Source organism: Cervus elaphus, chromosome 33 (assembly GCF_910594005.1).
Source record: "Cervus elaphus chromosome 33, mCerEla1.1, whole genome shotgun sequence".
Classification (NCBI taxonomy): Eukaryota; Metazoa; Chordata; class Mammalia; order Artiodactyla; family Cervidae; genus Cervus; species Cervus elaphus.
In genome coordinates this window covers 9,969,556-9,994,000 of record NC_057847.1, presented here as the reverse complement: position 1 = coordinate 9,994,000, position 24,445 = coordinate 9,969,556, and the positions used below count along the sequence as shown (strand labels likewise).

The 24,445-nt window shown below is 37.5% G+C and overlaps 1 protein-coding gene across 3 annotated transcripts in view; it reads left to right on the top strand.

The window, feature by feature from the left end:
• The window catches only part of NAB1 (NGFI-A binding protein 1), a 47,019-nt gene extending 23,635 nt beyond the window's left edge, over positions 1–23,384 (top strand). For 2 of the 3 annotated variants that reach the window (XM_043894154.1, XM_043894152.1), the window contains exons 3-8: positions 3,046–3,179; positions 5,726–5,777; positions 14,841–14,930; positions 16,588–16,750; positions 19,185–19,301; positions 20,837–23,384. In XM_043894154.1, the coding sequence (XP_043750089.1) occupies positions 3,046–3,179; positions 5,726–5,777; positions 14,841–14,930; positions 16,588–16,750; positions 19,185–19,301; positions 20,837–20,925 (645 nt within the window). In that variant the 3' untranslated portion in view covers positions 20,926–23,384. The remainder of the gene's footprint in view (positions 1–3,045; positions 3,180–5,725; positions 5,778–14,840; positions 14,931–16,587; positions 16,751–19,184; positions 19,302–20,836) is intronic. The other variant, XM_043894153.1, reaches the window with a different exon arrangement.
• The last annotated feature ends 1,061 nt before the right edge of the window (positions 23,385–24,445 follow it).

The window sequence follows — 24,445 nt, the reverse complement described above, 5'->3', positions numbered from 1 at the left end:
AGTAATATCTCTGCTTTTTAATAGGCTGTATATGTTGGTTATAACTTTCCTTCCAAGGAGTAAGCATCTTTTAATTTCATGGCTGCAGTCACCATCTGCAGTGATTTGTGTGTCTAGTTAGTAAAAATTACAATGTAAAGAATACTTACATACATTCGTTAGTCAGTCAATATTCATTAAGCTCAGAACCCATGCCAGAGACTGACAAGTCAGGTCTCTGGCTTAACATGAGAAAGTGAAAATGCAGCATACGTCAAGTGAAGGAGAGGAGGTTACACACCTGTGCTCACATGGATGTACACAAAGGAATATTTGAATAATATGCATAAAAATATTAATAGTCATTCTGGATGGAATGCATGTTGCATTTGTTTTCTTTTGCTTCCCTGTGTTTTAAAAATTTGTTAAAAAAAGTTATTGTGAGTCAAGTGGAATGTCAGGGTAGGGAGGAAGAGTAAATGCCTGATTGCTTATCAAAGGAAAATGAGAATTGATACTAAAACAACTTTGTGGCAAGTGTGTCTTCTCACTTCCTGTTAGAGTCCTTGGAGGTAGTGATATTATCCAGTTTTGCCGCAGAGAAAACTGAGGCTCTGAGACGTTTTTACATGTCCAAAGTTACACAGCTGGTAAGTGATGGAGCAGACTCCTACGCCTCTCTGCCTTCAGGTCCTGTCAATTTGCCGTCAATCATGCCTGGAATGGGTTTCTTGCTTTTTAAAAAAGTCTGATATACCCCTTGGCAGTTTCTTACATCTATTTAAATTGACAACATTATATAAAAAACATGCTCTAGTCTATTAAGCAAATTATAGTGTTGGACTTTGGGATAACAATTGATACTTAGATTTTTAGAACTGGTGTTGCGTCAATGAGCAACTCTATACTGGCAATATTTAACACTTAGATGAAAGAATAGAATAACATGAAATTAAAACACATTTGCTCCTTGGAAGAAAAGCTATGACAAACCTAGACAGCGTATTAAAAAAGAGACATCACTTTGCCAACAAAGGTCTGTATAGTTAAAGCTATGGTTTTTCCAGTAGTCATGTATGGATGTGGCCATACATGCTTTGGACCATAAAGAAGATTTGATGCTTTCGAACTGTGGTGCTAGAGAAGACTCTTCAGAGTCCCTTAGACAGCAAGGAGATCAAACCAGTCAATCCTAAAGGAAATCAACCCTTAATATTCACTGGAAGGACTGATGCTGAAGCTCTAACACTTTGGCCACCTGATGCAAAGAGTCGACTCATTGGAAAAGACCCAGATACTGGGAAAGATTGAGGGCAAGCGGGGAAGGGGGTGACAGAGGATGAGATGGTTGGATGGCATCACTGACTCAGTGGACATGAGTTTGAACAAACTCGAGGAGATAGTGAAGGACAAGGAAGCATGGTGTGCTGCAGTTCATGGGGTCGCAGAGAGTCAGACACAGCTTAGTAACTGAACAACGTGAATCTTAGAGATTTGGTAACTCTAAGACCTTGTTTTTCCTTTTTAGCCCTCATGTGTGATAATACTTTTTTATTACCTTTTACTAAGTGATTTTATAAATATTTAATGAATATAATTTAATTTTTATTCCTAAGAATTTGCATGTCACTTCACATTATCAAACCATGTATATTCAGTTTTGTAAATTAATTTATTTATTTTAATTGGAGGCTAATTACTTTACAATATTGTGGAGGTTTTTGCCATCATTGACATGAATCAGCCACAGGTGTACATGTGTCCCACCGTCCCAAACCCCCCTCCCTCTCCCTCCCCATCCCATCCCTCTGGGTTGTCCCAGTGCACCGGCTTTGAGTGCCCTGTTTCATGCATCGAACTTGGACTGGTCATCTGTTTCACATATGTTAATATACATGTTTCAATGCTGTTCTCTCAAATCGTCCCACCCTTGCCTTCTCCCACAGAGTCCAAGAGTCTATTCTTTACATTTGTGTCTCTTTTGCTGTCTCGCATATAGGGTCATCGTTCCCGTCTTTCTAAATTCCATATATGTGTGTTAATATACTGTATTGGTGTTTTTCTTTCTAACTTACTTCACTCTGTAGTAAGTTTCATCCACCTCAGGTGACTAAAATGTGTTCTTTTTAATGGCTGAGTGATAGTCCATTGTATATATGTACCACTGCTTTCTTATCTGTTCGTCTGCTGATGGGCATCTAGGTTGCTTCCATGTCCTGGCTATTATAAACAGTGCTGTGATGAGCATTGGGGTGCACGTGTCTCTTTCAGATCTGGTTTCCTCGGTGTGTATGCCCAGAAGTGGGATTGCTGGGTCGTATGGCAGTTCTATTTCCAGTTTTTTAAGGAATCTCCACACTGTTCTCCATAGTGGCTGTACTAGTTTGCATTCCCACCAACAGTGTAAGAGGGTTCCCTTTTCTCCACACTCTCTCCAGCATTTATTGCTTGTAGACTTTTGGATAGCAGCCATTCTGACTGGCATGTAATGGTACCTCATTGTGGTTTTGGTTTGCATTTCTCTGATAATGAGTGATGTTGAGCATCTTTTCATGTGTTTGTTAGCCATCTGTATATCTTCTTTGGAGAAATGTCTGTTTAGTTCTTTGGCCCATTTTTTCATTGGGTTGTTTATTTTTCTGATGTTCAGCTGCATGAACTGCTTGTATATTTTTGTGATATATTCAGTTTCAGTTAAGGAAATATTATCACCATATCATATAATCAGATCCCTTGGTTTCTCATAAGCAAAAAAATATGCAGAACATTTTTAAACTTTTTATTTTGCTTATTTTCCATAAATTCTTCTACTTAAAAATAAATAAAGTGTGTAAATAAAACCAAGATGACCGTTTTGATTAGTTTGAGTTCTGAGAGGTGTAGGTGACTTGATTTTCTTCTGTAATTAGGCAGTAGGACTAATTAGGAGTAAAGGCTATCCTGATTTTCATAAATTATGATTTAACTACATAATGATGTGACATTTTTATGTTCTCAAGTGAAACATTTTCTACATTGATGAAATAAAAATGCTTATAACTTTGGAAACTTTATTCTGAAATACAGCTCACCGTTAATGAAGCGGCTGCTCAGCTCTGTGTAAAGGATAATGCCCTGCTGACAAGAAGAGATGAACTTTTTGCCCTGGCCAGGCAGATTTCTCGAGAAGTCACCTATAAATATACTTACAGAACCACCAAGTAAGTGTGTAACTGACAGTGCTTTTGCAGTTTGATAAAGTAGAGCTTGAAACACAGTCCACTGGTAGAGTATATTTGAGAAAAGTAGAAGTGTGGTTATAATTCTATCAACAGCGAAATGAATTTTCAAAACATTGTTGCTGAAGTTTGTTACTTTGTCTCATCCTCTTTTATTATCTTTTGAAAGATAGTTCCCTAGCTCTGTAGTGTTGGTCTGGTAGTGGTTCTCAGCATTCTTCTCTCACATAGATGCTTTGGTTTTGAGTGTGATGAAAGGATTTAGTTAAGCAGCATTTATAGACTTATTTGTATACTATACAAACTACATGAACTCTCTCTGAAAGGAGTGTGTTTTCTTTTGCAAAGTGTTTGCCAATCTGAGGGGCTTCCCTGGTGGTTCAGACTGTGGAGAGTCTGCCTGTGGTGCGGGGGACCTGGGTTGGATCCCTAAGTTGGGACGATCCCCTGCAGAAGGAAGTGGCCAGCCCACTCCAGTATTCTTGCCTGGAAAATCCCATGGACAGAGGAGCATGGCAGGCTACAGTTCCATGTGGTCTCAAAGAGCTAGACACAATTGGGCAATTTCACTTTGCCATCTGATGAGATTAGCTAAAGAGATAAAGACTTCATTACCCAGTATGCAAAGGCAAATTGGAAAATACTAGGTTACTAGTGAGTGAAGTATGGAATATATGTTTGAAATAAAAAACCTCATGTTGAAAAGCAGCGGTGATTTTAAAATTTACTGTAAACATACACATAATATATTCTTCATCTTACCCTCACTTAAACCCTAAGCATTGTCTGTAGATAGAGGAACATTTTGATCTTGTTCACTTGGCTTCGTATGGACCCTGATTTCCAGTGCGTGCTCAGCTGTGCTTGCCACTGCTTCTGTGAGGAGATGAATTAGCGTGACTGAGTGTATATTGAAAAAACCATATCTTGAGTGCCCTTCCCAGCTCTAATAAATCACATCCTCTGAGGATGGAACCTCAGAGTCCAAACTTTCACAAGCAGCTGCTATGATTCTTGTGCGTGTTCAAACTTGAAAACCACCTAGACAGGCACTTGCTTTCATTACTGTTATTTTCCCTAACTCCTAGTGGCTTTTTCGTCTGTTCCGTCAAGAGCCCACGTACTTAGAAATCAGCAACAAGTAAAATTATACAAAATAAATGATCAGGGTAAGAATATAAAGCAACGTTAGAGGATTATTCACAAGATTTTTTTTTTTGGTTGAATGTTCAAGAGCTGATTTTTGTGACGTTTTCTTCACTGTGTCATACAAAGTTTTCTGACATTTACATAAATAAATTTCTTTAATCAAAGTAGTACATGTATATGGTATATGACGTCTTATTACACAAGTCTCAAGTACACAAGGCTTGTTACAAAGCAGTTACCCTGCTTCCCCTTCTTTCTGAATACTAAGACCCAGAAACCACTGCCTTCCACAATTTTTATTTTTTATAGTATTTATTTACATTTGTATATTTTAAGTTAAATCATTTTGCAATACATAAGACTTTCACATTATAAGTTGAAACTAAGTAAAAAGCTGATGCCAGAGGTTGCACTCTCGTTTCTGTCTTCTTTACTCTCTTCCTCTTCTCATTGTTGGTAGTTGTTATTAGTTTCTTTTTCATCCTTCTAGTGTCTGTCTATGTGCATGTATTTCTCACTTATACCTTTTCTTTTTTTTGGAAAAAAAAGAAGTAGCATGTGTCTGCATTATGTTGTATTTCATTCTTAGCTTAACGTGTCTTAGAGATCTTGCTGTATTAGCACAGATGCATCTTCGTCACTCTCTTTTTAGCAGCTGCAGGAAACTGCGTTATGTGGATCCACCATGATTCATTTAACCAGTCCCTTGGTGGACACATGGCTTGTCTCTAGTCTTTTGTCATTATAAGTAATACCACATTAACCTCATACATACTTTGTTGATTCTGAGATGTGTTTTTCCACATTTTAACATCTTTTGTGTTGAGGTATAACTTAAAAATTTATGAGTTGCCATAGTTGAATTGGCAGTTATATTTGATGTTTGTGTATGTGCTTCTGTGGGATAGATTCCCAGAAGAGGGATACCTAAAGATCAAGGGAAGATGCATGTATAGTTCTGATAGATAGACAAAATGTACTTTAATCTCATGTAGCCTTAAGCATTCATCTTAAATGGTTATTATTGTCATTTTATTCTAAATTGTACTGATCCATGAAGGATCACATAGAATACAGTCCTCGATTTTTTCCCTTTTTCATTTTGTGGTACTCATTAATACTGAGTATTTTCTGTTTTAGGCATTCTTAGGTAGTGGCCTTTTAAAATGTATAATGTAGTTGTGTTTGTCTGTTTCCCCATTGTTAACTTAGAAATTATGAAAAGTCTCTTTTTCATTATTTAATGTTCATTATGAATGTCTTATTTCTGGTGGCAGGGTTCCAGAGTTGTTTGTTTTGGTGGAAGTTTATAGATTTAGATGCCTTTAGAAAAAATTTGTTACCTTCTCAAATTTTTCTCTCTCCCTCATTCCCCTCAGGTCAAAATGTGGAGAGAGAGATGAATTATCCCCGAAGAGAATTAAAGTAGAGGTATGATTATGTGTTATCTTTTCTTATGCTAATAGTATTTGCTTACTAGTTCAACTGAGAAAGAAGGAATGGTCCCATCAGCTAGTGAGAAAATGTGAATTGTGGAATCTGAAAAATGATACAGAATGTGGTCACTTTGAAGTATCTGTAGTAATTTGAACTAGGATACTCAGAAAACTCCTGGAAGGAAACAGCAGTGATGAGCTTGGGGCCCAGTCAGTTTATCAAAGGTTGATTTGTAAACAGTTGTTTCTTACAGATTTAAAACTCCTTACTGGTTAAACTGTCCCTTTTATAATTTTATTTACATCATTAGTCATCTTATCAAGTAGACTCAAAGCAGCTAAAGTTTAATTTCTTTATATTAAATATCTGAGAGAAGTGACACTTCAGTAGCTGTAAGTTATGAAAACTTTACTGTAATTAAAAGCCTCTTTTAGGGTATAACTGCTGAGTCTCTCTTTCTGATTTTAGACCTGTGAGTGGTAAGGTGAGTTGAGCAAGAACAATATGCTTTTCTTAGGGCTCTCAGAACCAGTTTCAGAATGAAACTCTTTAATTTGGATTGATACTTTTCTAAAGGCCAGTCTGAAGCAGAGCGGGCAGCTCCTTTTTTTCTTGGACAGGGGAGAGAGGTCACTGCTCTTGGTCATTCATTATTTAATTTCTTGTTAAGGAAAACAAGCTGTGTTTAACTACCCTAAATTTCCATAATCAGGTTATTCTTGCTAAGCATCTGATTGCCTGCAATAATCTTTCATTTATACCAAAGCCAGAGTTAATCTTTTAAAAACATACATCCCTTTTCTTGCTTAAATCTTTCTAGTGTCTGTCTACTCTGCCTAGAATAAAAGCTACACTTTTTCCTGAGGCTCCGAAGACCCTGCCTGAGCTGACTCTGACCCGACTCTCTAACCTCATCTGCTTCCACACTTCCCCATTCTTACTGTGTCCCAGCTCCACTGACCGCCTTTCAGTTCCTGGAACACATCAGACTCAGGTGTGCCTCAGCGCTGGCTGGCTGTTGCCCTCCCTGGATCTCTCTCTGGGTCTTCACACGGCTTCAGCTTGTAGCCGTTTCCTCGGAGCTCCCTGCTTCCCTCCTAAAGAGGCACTGTCACCCCCCATCGCATCTAGGCTCTCTGTCCTGGCGGGGCGTCTTTGTTTTCATAGCGCTTACCCGTGTCTGAAACTCTTATGGATGTGTTTTTAATTTGTTACTGGTCTGCCCCATTAGGTGAAAGTAGAGCTCTTATCTGTCTGTCCACTACTTTTACTTAGTTTATAATAGTGCCTTGTGTAGGCCTTAAAATCTATTAGATGAAATCATGAATGGCCATGAGTAAATACCTTTATGTTCTAAAAGCTTTAGCCATACACAGTGGTTCTCACAGAAGAAAAGTGTCCAAAATGAGCGCCTTTTTAAAAAGTGTGTTTATGTTTGTAATCTACTTCAGTGTTAACTCAGGAGTAATGTTTAAGATGGGTTAACCTCACATACAGTACTCAAAAAACTTACTGAAATGACTTAAGGCCATTGAAAGAGCTAGCTAGTGCAATATTTTCTGCTGTTGCCTCTCAAAATAATGAGTAAGAGAGGATCTCTGTGGATTTATCTGTTAGTGACTGCCTCTAGAAGGGAAACTGGATAAACAAAGAAACTACTAAAGGGTATGTGGAGGATTTAGAGGCAGGAAGGTACAAAACCTACCCTGTGGCCAGGAAAGGTAACCAGCCAGCTACTGGGTTATTAGAGAGTATGTCTGCCTCTCTCTCACCGTTGACCCTCCACGCCACTGTGGCTAAGGCTGTTCTCACATGTCCAAGCCGTGGTTTCCTTTTGTCTAGCTGCTGCGGCCACTGGGGGACACTGAAGTCTGAGGTCATGGATCTCATGGACTGTTGGAGCTATAGTGTTTCCTTGTTACGCTGTATTGATAAGTCTTTCTGACCCTCTCAGTAGCCCTGATCTGAAATGTAAGCTGATTATTTCTGTATCCAGTTACAGTGTTTTGGATTTCTTCTTAGGAGCTCACAGTGTCGGGTTGAAGTTAGATGTGACCCTTCCAGCCCTTTATATTCACTAGAGATATTTGACTTATGCATGCGTTTTAAGTTGCTTCGGTTGTGTCTGACTCTGCAACCCTGTGGACTGTAGCCCGCCAGGCTCCTCTGTCTGTGGGTTCTCCAGGCAGAAATACTGGAATGGGCTGCCGTGCCCTCCTCCCGGGGATCTTCCCGACCCAGGGGTTGAACACGCATCGTTTAGGTCTCCTGCGTTGTCAGGCAGGTCCTTTACCACAGCGCCATCTGGGAAGCCCCAATTGAATTATAGTTCTATGTGATTAGTTTATTACTTTACTAGACTTCCCAAAGCCATTTGCACAGTTGTGGATTTAGAATTAAGATAATCATTGTTTCCTTTTTCTGTGAATAACAGTTCTAACCCTTCCTAAACAGACAAGTGACTAATAAACCCCAAGTGTTCTTATAGACACTAAACTCTTGATTTTAAAAATGAATAGGGACTTTGGCTTTGAATTTAGGACAGATGTTTACTTTTGTTGGTTTATTTTTTTGTCTTGTTTTTGCTTAGTGTTTTTTTAAAAACTTGTGTATTGCAGAGCATTGATTTGTGCAAAATGTGTGTTATGCCTGTGTGTACACCTACACGTGTATATAGTGTAATGTGTAATGCTTTGTGAGATATACAGTACTGACATAAATGGTGTTCTATGCCTGTCCCGGCTAGGCATTTGAAATTCTCTTGTGTATAAATTCTCTTGTGTACTCTAAGTCAGATTTGAGATCCTGGAGCTGTTCATTTGGTTTCGGAAGCTGACACTGAGGTAGGTAGTATTAGCAGTATAGGGTTACACTCCCCTAAGAAGACCACCAAGCATTAGTGCTTTATTTATGTCTAGCTTCTCTGTGGCTGCTGGGGTGGGGGGAGAATTTCTGGCATGAGAAGATTAGGGGAGGCTTAATGAGGAGATACCATCTGAGCTGGATTTTAAAAGAAGGGTAGGATTTCAGAAGGTAGGGATGTGGGGTGGAAGGTGGAGGGGCATTGCAAAGAAAGACTAGCATGGGCAAAGACACAGAAGTAAGAAAATACTCTGTGTGTTTAGAGAACAGTAAGACCAGTTTTTCCAGAATATATGGCTGACACAAAGGATGTCATAAGTAAATGAGAAAGATTTTAGAATTCTTTGAGTATACTGTTTGTCTTATTTCCTTTGAGTATTGTTTTGTGATTCTTAGCTCATTAATTCTCTATTAAGAAAACGTTATATAAAAATAAGCTTAGCTTATTGTAGTGTAAGATTCCTAATTACTAGACTCAAATTAATGAGTCCTTTTTTTCTCTTCATTTTTCCAAAATTTTTGTCAGCAACCAGTGAGCATACTTGCCAAGTTGCTGAGTTTTTCCAATCTTAAAAAGATCGTTTTTAAAAAAAAAAAAAAAAAGATCGTTTTTAAGATCTGTAACATCGGAGAACAAAAAGAAATGTAGTGTCTGATAGATGAAATGGAATTAACTCAGAGTAGACATGGAAAGGAAAGAGAAACATTTTCTTTTGCGCCATTTTCAATGCATGAGAATACACTAAAAAACTAGTGCTTTATTCACGCTCAGTAGTTGCCATATTTTCCTGATCTGTTGGTGAGAGGTGGAGTGGAACAAAATGTTAAAATCCTTGTCTGATTTTTCTCTTATTAGATAGAGAATATTATCCATCCATACATAGATATCTATATATATGGTTGTTCCCCCTAAGAAATAGTTAACTATTTATTTGATTTGTCAGTGTTGAGTGTCAGTATACATGTTGTGAAGTACTCAGGATAATCTCTTATTCTTGAATAGTGTTCCTTCCTGTAGGGATATAAGACATTAAGAAACGTAGAAGTTTGGAACTTTATAATTCCTGGAATATATGAGATAGTCACGGAGAAAAAAGGCTGCTGACTTCCGGGGCCTTGTTAGGGTAGCCTGTCACTTATTATACAGCCTCTGGGGAAAGCCTCTTTGGCCCTATATGTTAGTTAGTGAGGTTTGGTAATATTTCTGCTGTTGAGGCTAGATCACCGTCCTCTGTGAATCCACTTTCAGCTAAAATGCTAATGGATTACATTTATTCTTTTTCATTAGAGACCTCAAAGCTAGCTCTGGGTCATTTGTGGAAATAACTGGTTTTATTGAATCTGTTATGTGCCTGTCCCTGCTAGGCATTTAAAATTCATTATCACAAACCTTGTCTACTCTGTATGAAGGCTTTATGAGTTCCACTTACAGCCAAGGAGAAACCCAGAAAGCCTCAGAAACTTACCTGCCTTTTAACATTGCTATCTAGTAGCCAGAGCCTGCCCTTCAAATCTGGGTCTGACTTGTAAACCTCAAAGCAGCACCACTCTCCTGGGTGCTGATGATCACTCACGAAGCACCTAAGGTGTGAAAAATGCTTTCCTCCTGCTAGAATGGTAAGAGTGGCAAAGTGTGCACAAGACTGGGAGTCTGAGCAGAGGGAAAGAAGGACAGTTATTACCTAATTCAAGGAAGTTATGCATCTTGAGTAGAAAATCTAACAATGTAAGTTACAAAATGTAATAACACCATTTGACATACTCATTTTTTAGAATGAAGAAGAAACAGTGCATTGGGAAGATTAGCAGAATAAATCAAGAAAAATTAGTTACAGTTTTTTATACTCTGTGACACATGTATTTAAGAGGGCTTGATTGCAAGTTAAAGGAGATGAAAAATGAAGAGCCAAAGTCGCTGACCCTCTTGCCTTCCTCTCAGTTATAACATTAGTTATGAGTGGATTCAATTGATATCTCTTCTTTTTTATCAAGAGTGTATCCTGTAAACAAACCCTGTCCTTTCGTCCAGTGTAATAAGCATTATGGTAGGAGAGAGGGAGGATGAGTGAAACAAGCAGTCTTAGCCCTGGTGACGGCAGCTGACTGAATGGACTGTTACTGTTTAGTCCCGTCTCTCAGCTTTCTTCGCTCCCTGAAATCGCCGGAGACCAGGCGAAGGGATGAGAGGTGACAGCATTCTTGGTCCTATGTGGGCTGGGAGTGCACAGCAGTCAGGGATAACTGGAGGAGAGAAATGAAGTTTGTTAACAGAGACCAGAAAGTCAGAGGATTGGGGCTTGAAAAAGGACTTAGAGGAAGCATCTGCTAGCAGTCCCCACGGGGTGGGGGTGGGAGAGTGAGGAAGGAGGGGGAGGAGGGTCAGAATATCCACCTACGCTGTTACCAAGCTTGCTGAAAGGAAAGCTGGTCTAATTTGATGTAGACTCTTCCCCTCTGGATCAGAAAAACAGAAGCATTACAATCTGCTATTCATACAGAAAGTGTGAGTAGAAAAAGGGAAAATGCACGTGTGAGACTAAGAACATCTGTTGGAACAAGTCTTTTTAAAGATAGCTAAGCAGTGGTTTTAAAGCGAGCTGCTAGTATTTGGTGGAAAAGGATGAGGAGGGATGGGGGTGGAGACCAATGAGATGAGAGTAATTAGATCAGGAGCAGCATCCCACCCTGTATATTTTATTTTCTCAGGGCTCAGACTCAGACTCTCTCCAGTAAGGGAGGGAACACAGTGATTAATGACAGCAGCCAAAAATGGCAGGAAGACACATTGCTCATAGCATGGTACAGCTGGTTCCTGGGGAAGGAGCTTCAGAAACATGCTAAGAAGAGTCCTGTACCAAAATGATTTGGAAAGAGACCATTTTCTTGGGAAGGTTCTCAGTTTTATTTCTAAGTTGTATGTTTTGGGGTACCTTAAACTTACTTTCTATGTCATGAAGTGAAAACTACTTAGTCCAGTAGTTTTCTCATCCATGATGAACTGTCAAAAGACTGGGACAAAATTGGAATGAGTAATGAACCCAGCTGAGAGAGACCACTGACCTGTGTTATTTACTGCTTATTGCATGCTTTTCTTTCTCTTTATTAATGATGGAGCAGTGTCCATTTTGTAAAAACTTTGCCCGTGTCGAGTTTGAGATTCTCCCAGCTTTTCAAAATCCTCAGGGCTAATAATCCTGACAGTGGTGCAGCCATATATTTCTATAGCAATGTGGATTTTCCAAACCTTTACCATTTGCATTATTTTATTTAATCCCCACAAATTTCCATTGTCGTTTAATCCCCACAAATTTCCATTGAGCAGTTAAGCTATGTTTTAGTCTCCATTTAAAAACTGGGAAAACTGGAAGCAGTGAGGTTAACTTTCCATTCATCTGTTGATGGACATTTAGGTTGCTTCTTGTGTTTTGGCAGTTGTAAATAATGTTGCTGTGAACATTGGGATGCATGTATCTTTTCAAATTAGTGTTGTTGTTTCTTTTGGATATATGCGCAGGAATGGAGTTGCTGGGTCACGTGGTAGTTCTGTACTACAGAGCTACAGTAATCAAAACAGCATGGTGTTAGCACACAAAACAGACGGATCGATTAGTAGGTCAGTGGGATAGGACAGGGAGCCCAGAAATAAACCCACACACCCGTGGCCAGTCCTGCAGGAAGGAGGCAAGACTATACAGTGGAGAAAAGACAGTCTTTCTAATAAGTCATGCTGGGAAAACTGGACACCTACATGTAAAAGAATGAAATTAGGATATTCTCTAACATTATATACAACAGTAAGCTCGAAATGGATTAAAGACCTCAATGTAAGACCAGAGGCTATAAAACTCCAAGAGGGAAACATAGGACATTCTTTGACATAAATCATAGTAATTTATAAATATATTTTGTATCTGTCTTCTAAAATAAAGGAAATAAAAGAAATGACTCTAGTAACTGTTGTTAGTTTCACAAAGGTGGCGACTCAAGGATTTTATGGTTCTGACATAGGCTTTGAAGCCAATGTCTGTAGCTATAAAATGAGGGAACTCTAGGGTTGTTTGTGGGATTAAATGAGACAGTACAAGTAAAATACAGAACATAGGTAGGAAACTGGTTGATTGCAGGCACGGGAAAAATGATAGCTGCTCTCACTGGTGTTATTTTCTCCTGGCTTACCTCATTGAACTTTCAAACTTAAAGGAGGATTTGTTAAAGATAAAGCTGGGTTTTAGGTCTAAATAAATTCTTAGGTGAAAAGTGGAATGACTAAGAAAAGTGTACTTTTCGTTTAAATTATATACACTTCTATAAAATTCATTCTAGTTCAGTTAATGATTGTATTCTATGCATTCCTTTGAGCCCAGGGTCCTTGGTCTTGTACAGGCCTAGAAAGGTGGCTATTCTTAATTTAGAAAGGCTGATTTGTATATCAACCCACCATGGAGCTACATAAGACTATTTCAAGATGTTAAATTTACTTTCTTTTGACTCTAAATTACTTTATTTCATGTCTCTGAATTTTTAAAAAATGGACAGTTATTAATAATTACTAGGAAATGAATTTGAGTAGATGCAATATTTGAAAACATGAGATTTGCAGTGGAGAAACAATTTTTTGCAAAGACCCTGATGGGGAAAATCTGAATCAGTATTTCATACTTGAAATAGTATAAATAATTTGTTATTATTACATCTTTTTCTGCTCTGTTATGATATAACAACTTTAGTTTTTCATTATTTACCCTTTGCTACAAACATAAAGCTTTATCAAACAAGGAGAAAAATGTTTTGGAAGTTAATGACAGTATCTTGAGGATCTCTTGAGTAATTTTTAGTAGAGTTAGTAAAACCATGTTATCATGATGTTTGTAGTTATAAATTTTATATGGAGCACTAAACAGGCAAAGAAATTTGATATAATTAGTAAATAGATTTGCATATATATAATATGTATATATGTATGATATAAAATGGAAATAAGTTGAAGTGTTATCCAAGAGGAGAGTGCCCCAAGTACACTCTACTTAATATAAGAATAGATATAAATAAGTATACATAAGAATACCAACTGATATATTTATTCAGTAGTTATTGTATGCTAAAGGCAGCATCTCATTTGCTTTATCTCACAACAGCCCTGATAGATAGGATAGGTTATCCTGATTCTCCATGTGAAGAAACTAAAGTTTAGAAGGGTTAAGTTACTCATCCAGTGTCATGTAACTAGTAAGTGGTGGTGGAATCAGAACACAGGTATAGGTCTTTCTGATTCCTCACCTCATTGTCTGTCATGTGAAATGGTAAAGGAGAAATGTCAAGTCAGCTTGGAAGAATTCTGCGGAAATCCGGGTTGGAAGTTTACTTTGGATCTTTACCACATTACGTATAACAAAATAAGTTCCAGATAGGTTAGAGAGTTAACATTTTAAAAATGAAACAATAGAATAAAACTTTAGAAAACTGGGGAGTGGATTTGAATACCTCTCAAATCTCCAAAAGAGAATGTCTTTTGAATTGTATAGTAATAGAAGAAATCACAAAGTAAATAAGTGTATATTCAGTATAGCTACAGTATGTAAAGTTAAATTTTTTTGACTATCAAAACAAAAATATAAATTGGCAAAAATTAAGAAAACAGCACCCATTGCTGGCAAGGAAGACTGTCTTACTTTGCTTAGGGTACAGTAGAGCAGTAAAGGCCCTTGAGGAACGTATGTGATGGACATAGAAGGGTTCATCCTTCCGTACCAGTTCTACTTCTGGTAATCTGTTGTATTTTAAACTGTAGAAAGTGCTATTTCCATGAAAAGTGTTTTTGCAGTATTTTTCGTAAAACCAAAAAATAAGGCAAATAATCTAAATGTCCAATATGAAGATGGTGATTAAACAGTCAAACCACCAGATGAAATGTTATATAATCATTATTATCAGTGATCATAAAATCTGTGTTTCAGTGTAAAACACTGTGAATGCATAAACTTTTTCATCTTTTTCTCCTGTGTTTTTATTGAGGTTGCAACTGTGGAAATAAGGTAATTAATTCTACCATGAAAGACTGAAATGAAGTATTGTATGTTAAAATCTTAATCTTGATTTTTCAGGTATCAGAATTAAGGTGGATTTCTTTGCTTCATCTTCTGAGTTTTTGATAATATGGTTATTTTAAAGTAAAAAGTAATATTCTTTGACCCACAGGATGGGTTTCCAGATTTCCAGGACTCTGTGCAGACACTCTTCCAGCAGGCTAAAGCTAAGAGTGAGGAGCTCACTGCTCTTAGCTCACAGGTAACATCAGCCATTAGTTAACACTTCATAACAGCTTCGATGGGTGAAAAACTCAATGGCCCCTTCAGCTAGCTTCAGTTTTAAATTCAGTTTCATCCAAAGACTAAATTTATTCCTGGTTGTTTTTACAATGTCATCTGATCCACAGCTGTGTCAACAAGATAGCAGTATCAGCTAGGTTTGGTCTGCTTTGTGAGCAGAACCCAGGATCTGCTACTTCTTTATTCTTTGAGGTTTTGTAGGAAGTAAGACAGATTCTCTACTTAAGAAAACTCAGAAGCAGCAACTTGATATCAGGAAAACAGCCATGTTGAGTCTGCGTGTATTATAGCTGTGAGATAAAGCAATTCTAGTTCTCAGTAAAATAGTAATAGTCAGCATTATAGCTAGTCTTGAATCATTTCAGTTCATGTGTGATGAAAAGCTAATATGTACTTTCAGGTGCTTTCGCCACTAAATAATTTTATTGTATACACAGAAATTAACTTTTTTAAAAGTCATTTTTGCCTTTTAGTAGGTACTGTAAGTTTTATTCTGATTGATCTTCTCACTTCTAATGACCAGTTTGCTTTTGGTCAGATTTAGTGGTGCCAAGTTTTGTGTTTTCATGTGAAGAGGATGAAAAATAAATTTTCTTCCTCCAGAAATCTTATTGAAATTTTATCAGTTAGTAATAAATGAATTGGAAGTTATGATTCCTTTTAATCTGGTTTACTTGGTTCAGAAAAATAGTCTAAGCTTTTATTCTATTTTATGAGTAATTTTATGTGTTAGCATATTTCACCTATTGATTTTTACTATTGTGAATCAGGATTATTGTAGCTAATTTTATATAGCATATTCCTTGTATGAGTCTCCTGTGTATGAATCCTCTATGTAGCATAGCAGCGATTCATATCTGTGCCTTTGGGCTATTACCTCCTTGGCAAAATACCACAGATACAGTGCTCTGAATAGCACACACAGGTAATTTAGAACAGTGCATAGAGAAGGGACTTAGAAAACACACGTAGAGATAAATTTATATGTCAGCCAACTAATTGTGTATTTTAAAACATGTCATTTGATGAGTGGTTGGAAAATACTGCAGTTTCATCCCATGATGAAGGTGAAGGTCCTCGCTGGCACTGAGGTTTTTCTGCATGATTTGCGTTGTTTAATTTTGGTGGGAGGGGTGTCTGTCCGGTTCCTCTAGACAGCCGTTTCGCACCTTTTCTCCCCAAACACACTGTCATCATATCGGGGTTTGTGCAGTGCCAAATCCTAAAATAAAAACGCCAAGATTTCACCCTGTGTCAGAAGCAGTTTATAGCAGATGGTGCTGTTGCTCTGAGGTTCTTTTTTAAAAAAAAAATCTTTAAAAGGACTTGGTACCTTGGAAAACAAAGCTAAGGTTATTCTGCTTTTGAGCTAGAATGGAATTCTCTTTATAGGACTGAGCAGAAAGCTTTTTTTCCTTTTGTACAAAATCCAGCATTCTGTGTTTTACCATGATGATATAGACATCGGTGCATATTTATGGAACGTGTATACCACATGAAGTGTGAACTAATTTTAATGAATACTAAATATATTTGCTGGAGTCTGAAATTGGCATCTTTAAACCATTAAAAAATCTAGGATGTTTTAGTTATTTTATTTTTGCTTTACTTACTAGCAGCCTGAAAAGGTGATGGCAAAGCAGATGGAGTTCCTTTGCACCCAAGCTGGCTATGACAGGCTGCAGCATGCTGAAAGAAGACTGTCTGCAGGACTGTACCGGCAGAGCTCAGACGAGCAGAGCCCTAACGGTCTGACTTCAGACAATGCCGAGGGACAAGGTACGTCCTGAGAGCGACCCGTGCCTTTAGTGCCAGCTGCTCTGTGCACTCTAAGGAGAAACAAGCAAAAGTGCGCTTATAGTTCTCTATCAGAACTTTTAAATTGCCCCTTTTTCTAAAGAGAAGAGAATTCTTCCTGCAAATTTAATTTGTAGTTTTTTTTTTTAACCTTGTTGTTTAGTTGCTAAGTTGTGTCTGACTCTTTGAGACCCACATGGACTGCAGCATGCCAGGCTTCCCTGTCCTTCACTGTCTCCCAGAGTTTGCTCAAATTCATGTCCAATGAGTTGGTGATGCCATCCAGCCATCTCATCCTTTGTCACCCCCTTCTCCTCCTGCCCTCAGTCTTTCCCAGCATCAGGGCCTTTTCCAATGAATCAGCTCTTTGCATCAGGTGGCCAAAGTATTGGAGCTTCAGCTTCAGCATTCGATTCATCCTTCCAGTGAATCTTCAGGGTTCATTTCCTTTAGGATTGACTGTTTTGATCTGCTTGCAGTCCAAAGGACTGTGAAGAGTCTTCCCTAGCACCACAACCCTAAACAAGAGCTGGCCCATGTAACTGACATGTATTTTGTAGAGGGTGGATGGGAGATGTAAACAGTATAGATCATTTTTCCTCAAGAAATGAATTCCATGGGAGATGTTAATCATTTTTTAAAAGACTAAAACTGTATTTTTTTTTAAGACTACATAAGCAGATTTGTCTGAAATTTATAACATTTGGTTCCTAACAGAATGTGGTAACTGTGTCTAAAATACTATGACAAAATAAGAGATTTGAAGAGAGTATAAGAAGGGAGAGACTTGTAGAAATGTCATCTTCTTTCAGGCTTCACGTTGTTCTGTAGACTCTGAAGAATTGTGTGGCATATACTTCGGAAATTGTTCTCTTAAACTCTTTAGATGTAAAAGGCTTTGCTTCTTGAGTATTTTAACCATTTTTTAAATTACTTCATTTGTATCTACACATGAAGAAAATTCCAAGTGACTGTCATGCACCCATTCAGCAAATATTTTTTTGTATCTCCTGTGTGCCACAGTTCTAGATACTGAAAATGTAGCGGTAAGTCAGATAGACCCTGCTCCCTTGGGGCTTATGCTCCAGTGGAGAAAGATGGATAGCATCGAAGTATCAGAGTAGATCCTCTAGTTTCAAATAGTGATAGTGTTTGAAGAAAAGCAACTTTGTAGGACCTTTTTTTGTGTATTACTGTTATACCTTTTTAGAGAGTGGTTACTATAGTCAAAAAAATAAGATTTCTAAATAGGAATACCGTCCTAACCAGCCTTCTTCAACTATAGAGTAAAACATTACACGTTAGCAGATCAGAGTAGTGGTGAAGAACATTCTTCCTTTAAAATATTACAGAAACTTTAGTGGAGGTCTTGTTTAACTTCTCCAGTCATCCTTGACAGTTAAGATTAGAGTTAAGAAATGTTAGTCACTCAGTTGTGTCCAATTCTTTGCAATCCACGGACTGTACTCCACCTGGCTCCTCTGTCCATAGAATTCTCCAGGCAAGAATACTGGAGTGAGTAGCCATTCCCTTGAGGGATCTTCTGATACAAGGATCGAGCCCAGGTCTTCTGCCCTGCGGGCTGATTCTTTACCATCTGAGCCACCAGGGAAGCCCGAGAATTAAGAATCAAAGACATTAATGAAAGGTTTGATTACTCTCATTTGTGACACCAGGATACTCCAGTGCAGGGCAGCAGTTTGCTAAGTGTGATGGATTTAGGTTTATGATAGGGAATATGATTTGGTGTATGAGACATTTTTTACCATATCTGTGCTAATTACATCTTTTCCTGGCTTTGCCACAGGTTTTGCTGTTGTTCTAGTAATTGGCAGTTGGCTTGAAGTCATCTCTGTGTCTGTGTGTGAAAGTGTTAGTCGCTAAGTCGTGTCCAGCTCTTTGCGATCCCATGGACTGTGGCCCACCAGGCTCCTCTGTCCATGGGATTTTCCAGGCAAGGATACTGGAGTGGGTTGCCATTCCCTTCTCCAGGGGACCTTCCCGACCCAGAGATTGAACCCAGGTCTCCTACATTGAAGGCAGATTCTTTACCATCTGAGCCACAGAAGAGATTTCTGTGTCTATAGTATTTGTTATTATGTGGTTAATGACCTACCTTGGTAAAATGGCTACACTGATAAGAAAATGCCTAGAAATCTCAGTCTTTTGTTTCATTTGTGATTAGCTTGTCAAAATGTCCTGACAGAACAATAAATTGTGAGACTAGCTTGAATTGCCATTTCCCTCCTCAATTATTATCTTAAATATTTCTCCAGCTAGCATTTAAATTCTTCAGTGCCTGTTGACTTTCCTTACTTATTTCTTAAGGAGTGTTCAGGCAATTCATGGAAACTTATTTTTAAGAAAGCCGTGATGCATTTTTAATTATTCATATTCCTTTTTTTCTTTTCATTAGGAGAAAGACCTTTGAATCTCCGAATGCCTAATTTACAGAACAGACAACCCCATCATTTTGTGGTGGATGGGGAGCTGAGTAGACATTACTCCAGTGAGGCAAAGTCCCACTCATCAGGTAAAAATGTAGGATGTGATTAGAGGGAGTAATACTTTAATAAAACATATTTTGATTCTAATCTCCTAACTTCTATTTGTCCCTCCTTAAAAAGGGGTCATTGCTAATACTGTTACTAGTCAGTTTTCTCGCCTTGGAAATAATAGATTGCCATATTAACAGCCAGTTTTGCTTTGTTTTGTTCTTTTGAAAACATGATATTCCAAAGAATAGACAGGGAAAAGCTCTTGAAGGTTGAGATTATTTTGATTACCTATTACATGAGTGGTGGCTTTATGCAAGATTGTAAATCAGGTAATAAATGACTGACTTCAGATATTATATTCCCTTTTCCAGCCTTTCATAATATGAAATTGATTATATGTTTGCTGTCTTGCTAAGAGAACCACTTGTGTTTTTCTAAAATCTAAACTTCTCATGCAACTGCATTTGGGGGGTGATATTTGTATTTCAGAAGTAAACTGAACTCCATAAAAGGGCAAGCCGTTCCTCATATAGTTGATGTTTTCATGTTTTTATGCAAGTAAAGTGAGTTAGAGTTAAAGGTATTAGAGACCAACACCATTTGAAAGAATCCAGTATTGTTCAGTCTTTGAGGTAAAGTAACTTTAAGAGTCACTTGAAGTCAGTTGTCTTATCTGTAAAACATAACTTCTGCCTCATTGAATAGTTAGGAGGATTAAACAGGATAACCTATATGAATTGCCTGGCTGATAGGAATTCAGTAAATGGTAGCTACTATTGCTCTTTGTATGCTGAATTTCTGTACAGAGAGGGACATTCGTAAAGTCAACTTCCTAATCTCAGATAAGCTATTAATGTTGGTTACTTTTCTAGAATCCTTTTTACAGTGTATGTGTGTATCCCCCAGTATTAATACTTCACATAAATAAATACTACATTTTATTGTCATTCTGTAGCGTGTGTTTGAGGTTCAAATAATTATTCATGTAAGGAATGAGTCCTTATGAAAAATAGAATCTTCATTGTTTTATCCCTGTTTATCCCACATTAAGGTTTTGTGACTAGAGAAACTTAAAAGTAGTCCCATGTTTAAACATGGAAAATGTTTTTCTGCCTCATGTCTTCATTGGTAGTAAATATTTTGGCCAGTAACTTTGCTGTTTGTGAGTGACCAGTTTTATTTTAGATATTTTATTTATCACTTTGGACCAAGCATTAAATAAAGATCAGTAAGTTCTATGTGCTGTGTGCTTTCCATGAGTTTTGTAATTTAGATCTCATACTACCATGTAGAGATCCTATCCACACTTTATAGATGAAGACACTAAGGCTTAGAGAGATGTGTAACTTGCCTAAAGATGTACACAGCTAGTAATTGGTAGAAATGGAGTATAAATCCAGAATCCAAAATCTTAGCCACAGTTTTATAAACATAAAAATTTTATACGGAATTGCAGTTAGGAATAGTTGATACTGCTTGCTTTGGGGGTTGAGTTTGGGGGTTTCTTTCTGGTTTTTTTTGTGACCTTTGATTTAAAGTATTAATATATTTTGTGTTTCCATTTTTATAGAGAGCCTTGGGATTTTAAAAGACTACCCTCACTCAGCTTTTACTTTGGAAAAGAAAGTCATCAAAACAGAGCCTGAAGATTCAAGATAGCTGTGATTCTTCACTGTTCTCTGGAAACGGCATCAGAGCTAAGGATAATGCTCCATCATAGAAATAAGCCTTAATAACCAATGTTGCCTCATTCAGCACAAACAGATTTCATAGCCAAAGCATAAGGACTGATACAGTAGTCTGTGGAAACCAGGAAGACAAAACTACAGCCACAAAGGAGTAAATTGAGAGAATGTTGCAATCTGTAACAGAAGTACTGATCCACATTCCTGTGTAAGTCATTTTATGTGGAAAGGCTTACAAATTAATACTGTAAGCATTCACTATTTAAGAATGTACAATGTATTTGTGTAATTTATAGAAGTAAAACCTAGATGTTGAGACCTGTTTGGACCAATAGATGTGGATAAAGTTTATTTTACTTGAAATTTCATTGTCTGCTTTAAGTGTTTTACGTAAATATTATTGTATGTCAGAGTTTAGAATCTTTGCAGTCATAAAAAAGAAAGTTTAAGTGATGTAGTTGTTGGCAAGGTTGTAATGACTTTGGAAAAAGGGAAAGCAGATACTCAATTTAAGCCAAGGAAAATATTGTAGTTTTAATATCTGATAAAACTGATTTTGTTTAAATAGGAAATGTCTCATTTCTTAGCAGTCAGATGTCATTTTTACTGGCTTAATTAGGCAGTAGTTAATAAATACTGGAGTAAAGTTAAAAAGATGAGCAATAGAGTAGAAAAATCTCTCCTACCTGGTTGATCCAGGTTGCGTTCTGTGATAGCTACTTAAAGGGTAACGAAAATACGAAGCTGCTCCTTGGACAGAGAACCTGAAATAGATGGACCGATGCACAAAAGCCTTGACTTAAACACTGTTATTTCAGAACGTGTTATAGATTGAGACATAGTAAGTTAATCCTAAATGTGATAAGAATGATGGCTGTTAACAAAGGCTATATATATAGTAGAGTAAGCACTGTTTTGTATCCAGAAATTCCTGTACGTAGAAAATCCTTTTCTACATACCAGAGTCAGAGAAGCTAGATGGTTCTCCCTGGGGAACGTCTTCCCATCCAAACTGTTCACAGTTGTGGACGACCGGTGCATCCACATTTGCAGGCATATTTCTATGGAGGTTTAGTTGACACCTATATTCATTATTTATTTTACAATTTCATTTTTGTATACTTTTTGGATTTATGAATGCAGTTTTTTCTTAAAACTCATTTTAACTTGAAAATCAGTTTTAATTCTCCCTGTTTAGTTAGTGGGCTGTATACATATATATGAGTGTGCTTAAATGTTAATAACATACTTGCATACTTCTCAGAATTTCCCATTGGAATCCATAGTGAAAAACAAATACTACTTCTACCAATGTATATTTTTTCTGTTGGTTTAGGAGGAGAAGATGTTTGACAGCTTTACCTCCTTCCTCCAGATTTAAACCCAGATATTGCCCAGGAGAGTGTATTGACTTGGAATATGTGTTTTTTGTTTTCAGTTCTGCTCTAGGTCATAACTGAATAAAGAATATTAAGTTGTAGTCTGTTATATTAAAATTCGTCAGCCAGATGTCAGATGAAATGTCTGCGTTGTAGTCCCTGATCACTGTCACAGATGTAATTCCTTTTTCGTGTGGATTTGTAGAATAGCTTTACAGTAGAGACACCAGTAAACAACTTTTATACTGTTAAAAGGCTTTTTTCCCCTTCTTAAATGTTTTAATTGTACCATAGTGTTTTGCCCACTGAAGAAGCTTTTTATGGACCTTGCAACTTTGTTGCTAGCTTGAGGTTGATAATTGTGGTTGTTCACTGTATGTAGAAATAGTATGAATATGATTTACATAGATTGTTCAGTTTTTAATATTAGCCATAGAACTGGTTAGTATCTCAGTAGTTTCATGAAACGTTTCCTGTATTCTAATCTATTTTGAGAAATTTTGTGGGTTTTTTTTTAATTGTGTCTTATAGTTCAAGTTTGTAGATTTTAATAAGCAACAGTTTTTAAAGATGTGATAATCTTCCAACTAATATTTATCTGTCTTTCATGACCACACAAACTGCACCTTTTAAATCCGTGAATAAGTTTCCTTAAGTATCATACTTCTCTGGTCTTCCTGTGCTGGGTGATAGGGGGAAGCACAAGAAAAATTTCAGTAGAATCCAGTTTTTATTTTGTAAACACTAATGTATTAAACTTGCTATACATTGAAGCAAATAATATATATTTTTATTTGAATTGTATATATGAATTGGATGTTATAACTAGTCGATTTTTTTCATTGTGTTAGAGGTATTTTCACTGAACAAGGTCAATTGGTTACCTCAGTATTACAGCCAATATAGTCCAAGGGACCATCTCTCTCAAGTCTCGTGTTGTACTTTATCATGTGAAGCCCTCGTTTCTGTGACTCAAAGCTGTTGGTGAGGTGGGAGGAGTGTGCTTGCTTCCTGTGGCAATAAAGACTTCGTGTGCCTCCCACGTCTACGTTTATAGAGCTCTCTGCATAGCATTCCTCACAGCAGTACTGGCCTACCTGTCTCCCCTCGCCTTTGCTCTGGGCATGAGTGTTAGGGCCAGGGGCTTCTGTCTTAAGGCTTCTTGTCGGCTGCCTTCATTTCTGTAGGGTTATCTGGCAGGCAGGTGCTCAGTTTACTCTGGCTGTCAGAGAATTTGGTTTATATTGTTCTCACTTATAAGAAGGTTACAAAGACATTTTGAAAACTACCCACCGTATCTAACCAACTAAATAAATAAAAGGGGGAACATTAGGATTTAACACTTTGCAAACATACTAATATTTGCAAAGTGTTAATGTGACTTGGCCTCAGTATTAAGGGCTATATATGAAATTGAACTAACCTGTGGTAGAGAATTAGCAAAAGCCTTGCTGTAAAATTGTAATGGGTGAGTTTGGTAGATTAATAGCTTCAACGCAGAGCCAGTGGCTCGGGTGAGGGTGGAGGCCACAGAAAAACTATAAGACGTGATCTTTGCCCTTTGGGAACCCAACACCTAGTTGAGTGGGAATTATTGTCACTCAGATAAAATCCAGATTCCAGTGTGTTACAGAGGGATAAATAAGGAACTGACATTTAAGTGAGTTCTGTGTTCAGTAGGCGTTATGGGAGTAAAAGCTTTACAGGTGAAAGAAAGCACATTTAGTGAGTGAGACTGGTGATGAGCCAGGACTGGAAAGATGTGGGGTGTGCCTATAAAGCTGCAGTGGGCATGCATTTCACTTGGAGGTCACTTTTGTAAAAGTTACAAAGCTGAATGCTTCAAAATAATGCTTGCCATGGATAATCATTCTTTTGACAGTCCCAATGAGCTTGTGAAAAAGCAGGGGCTTAATGTGTGAAGACTGAGTAGTATTGTCAGCGGCCTTCATTTCTGTGAAGTTACTCGGCAGGGAGGTGCTCAGCTGGCTCTTCTGTCAGAAAGAGAATTTGGTTTATATTGTCCTCACTTAATGAGAAGGTTACAAAGATATTTGAAAACTACCCACCGTATCTAACCAACTAAATAAGTAAAAAGGGGGAACATCATTATTT